We start from the raw sequence: 1401 nt of genomic DNA, 5'->3' as shown, positions 1-1401 counted from the left end.
GAATTAGACACAACATCCAAAAGCCAGAGTAAAGGGTAAAGAATGTGGGTCCGAATCTACTGCTCTCAGATTAGTGAGCCAGACTGTGGAATGAACCGGAAGTCAACTCGTGCAGACGACGACTCACCCGGTTTTATCCAGATGCTGTTTCTTGTCCTGGAGTTCTCTCTTCAGGCTCTCTACTTCAACCTTCAGCTCGATGTTCTGAAAAGCACAGAAATTGGTCATCACTAACTGCCACAGGCCCTCTATCCTGGAACTGGGTTCCCACTTGGGGCCTGCCTTGGTCCACAGGTCATCATCTCACCTCAGCTCACTTCATGGCCCTTGACTTAAATGTGGGTTTGGATGGATCGGTAACACAGTCAACCATGAACGAACCGTATGGCTTCAGGATTTCCCCGGAGCTCCTTACTCACCCTGCTAACCTGGTCATCACTGCCCTGGGTGATGGACACTGCCCAAGCCCCGCCACTCGCTAAAGCATTGGAGGACAGAACGCATATTAGAATAATTCTTAGTAATATAGGTCTTAGTAATGTAGACTTATACTGAGGTTATTGAGGTGAATCAGCAACAAGTCAGATCTGACAAGCAGAAAAAGGAAATAAAAACATCACAAGTGAAGTAAAGTATGAATAAAGACATGGAGAGATGTTATACATGAAGTGTCCAGTGCAGGGTAAGCGGCCTGAGAAATCAGAACAGAGGAGAATTTACACAGGTTTGTTAAAGTCACGCTAAGAAGACTGAGTAGTAATCAGTGGAAGACAAGAACCACCAAGAGGCTGTAGGCAAAATATTGCCACGATCAGGTCTGTGTTAAGGAAGGAATTTACGGCAGATGTGGAGACGATGGATAAGCCAGCAGATGACTGACCAGAAGAGGGATGGGGATATTCGGAGGCCAAAGAGGTAGAGAAAGACCCGAAAGATCTTTCAGAAGTAGAATCCATAGGGCTGGCTGATTTGTGAGAGATTTAGATTAGACCAGACAGAAGAGCAAAGCTGATACTGAGATATGTAGCATGTGGGTGGCAATGCATAGTGTTAACTGAACCAGGGAACAGAAAAGGAAGGGCGGGTTTGTAGGGGAACCTACGGAGGAGCTTATACATGTCTTAGTTCCCGGATGGACTTTATTCAGGCTTAGAGATGAGTGCACAGAGATGCGTTAGTTCCTTCTCTGATGAAATCCATAGCATAACATTAAACAGGGAGAATTTTATTAATACTATGATATGGGCTTCATCGTGTAGTGTGGCTGCTTTCCTTCTTAATGAAGGTAATAATGTCCACCCTCAGGAGACTTTAAATGAGATAACGTACATGACACACCTAGAAAACCTGGAATACTGCCTAGCACACAGCTGCTCAACAGTCCCTCTTCCCTCCCCCTTC

At 45.4% G+C, this 1401-nt stretch overlaps 1 protein-coding gene across 1 annotated transcript in view; it reads right to left on the bottom strand.

Annotated features, from left to right (window-relative positions):
• LOC102892869 (myomegalin) overlaps positions 1–1401 on the bottom strand; it is a 108095-nt gene that overhangs the window by 82605 nt on the left and 24089 nt on the right. The window contains exon 2 of the mRNA XM_025052244.1: positions 128–204. Coding sequence (XP_024908012.1) covers positions 128–204 — 77 coding nt within the window. The remainder of the gene's footprint in view (positions 1–127; positions 205–1401) is intronic.

Source organism: Pteropus alecto, unplaced genomic scaffold, assembly GCF_000325575.1.
Source record: "Pteropus alecto unplaced genomic scaffold, ASM32557v1 scaffold106, whole genome shotgun sequence".
NCBI lineage: Eukaryota > Metazoa > Chordata > Mammalia > Chiroptera > Pteropodidae > Pteropus > Pteropus alecto.
This window is presented reverse-complemented; position numbering and strand designations above follow the sequence as displayed.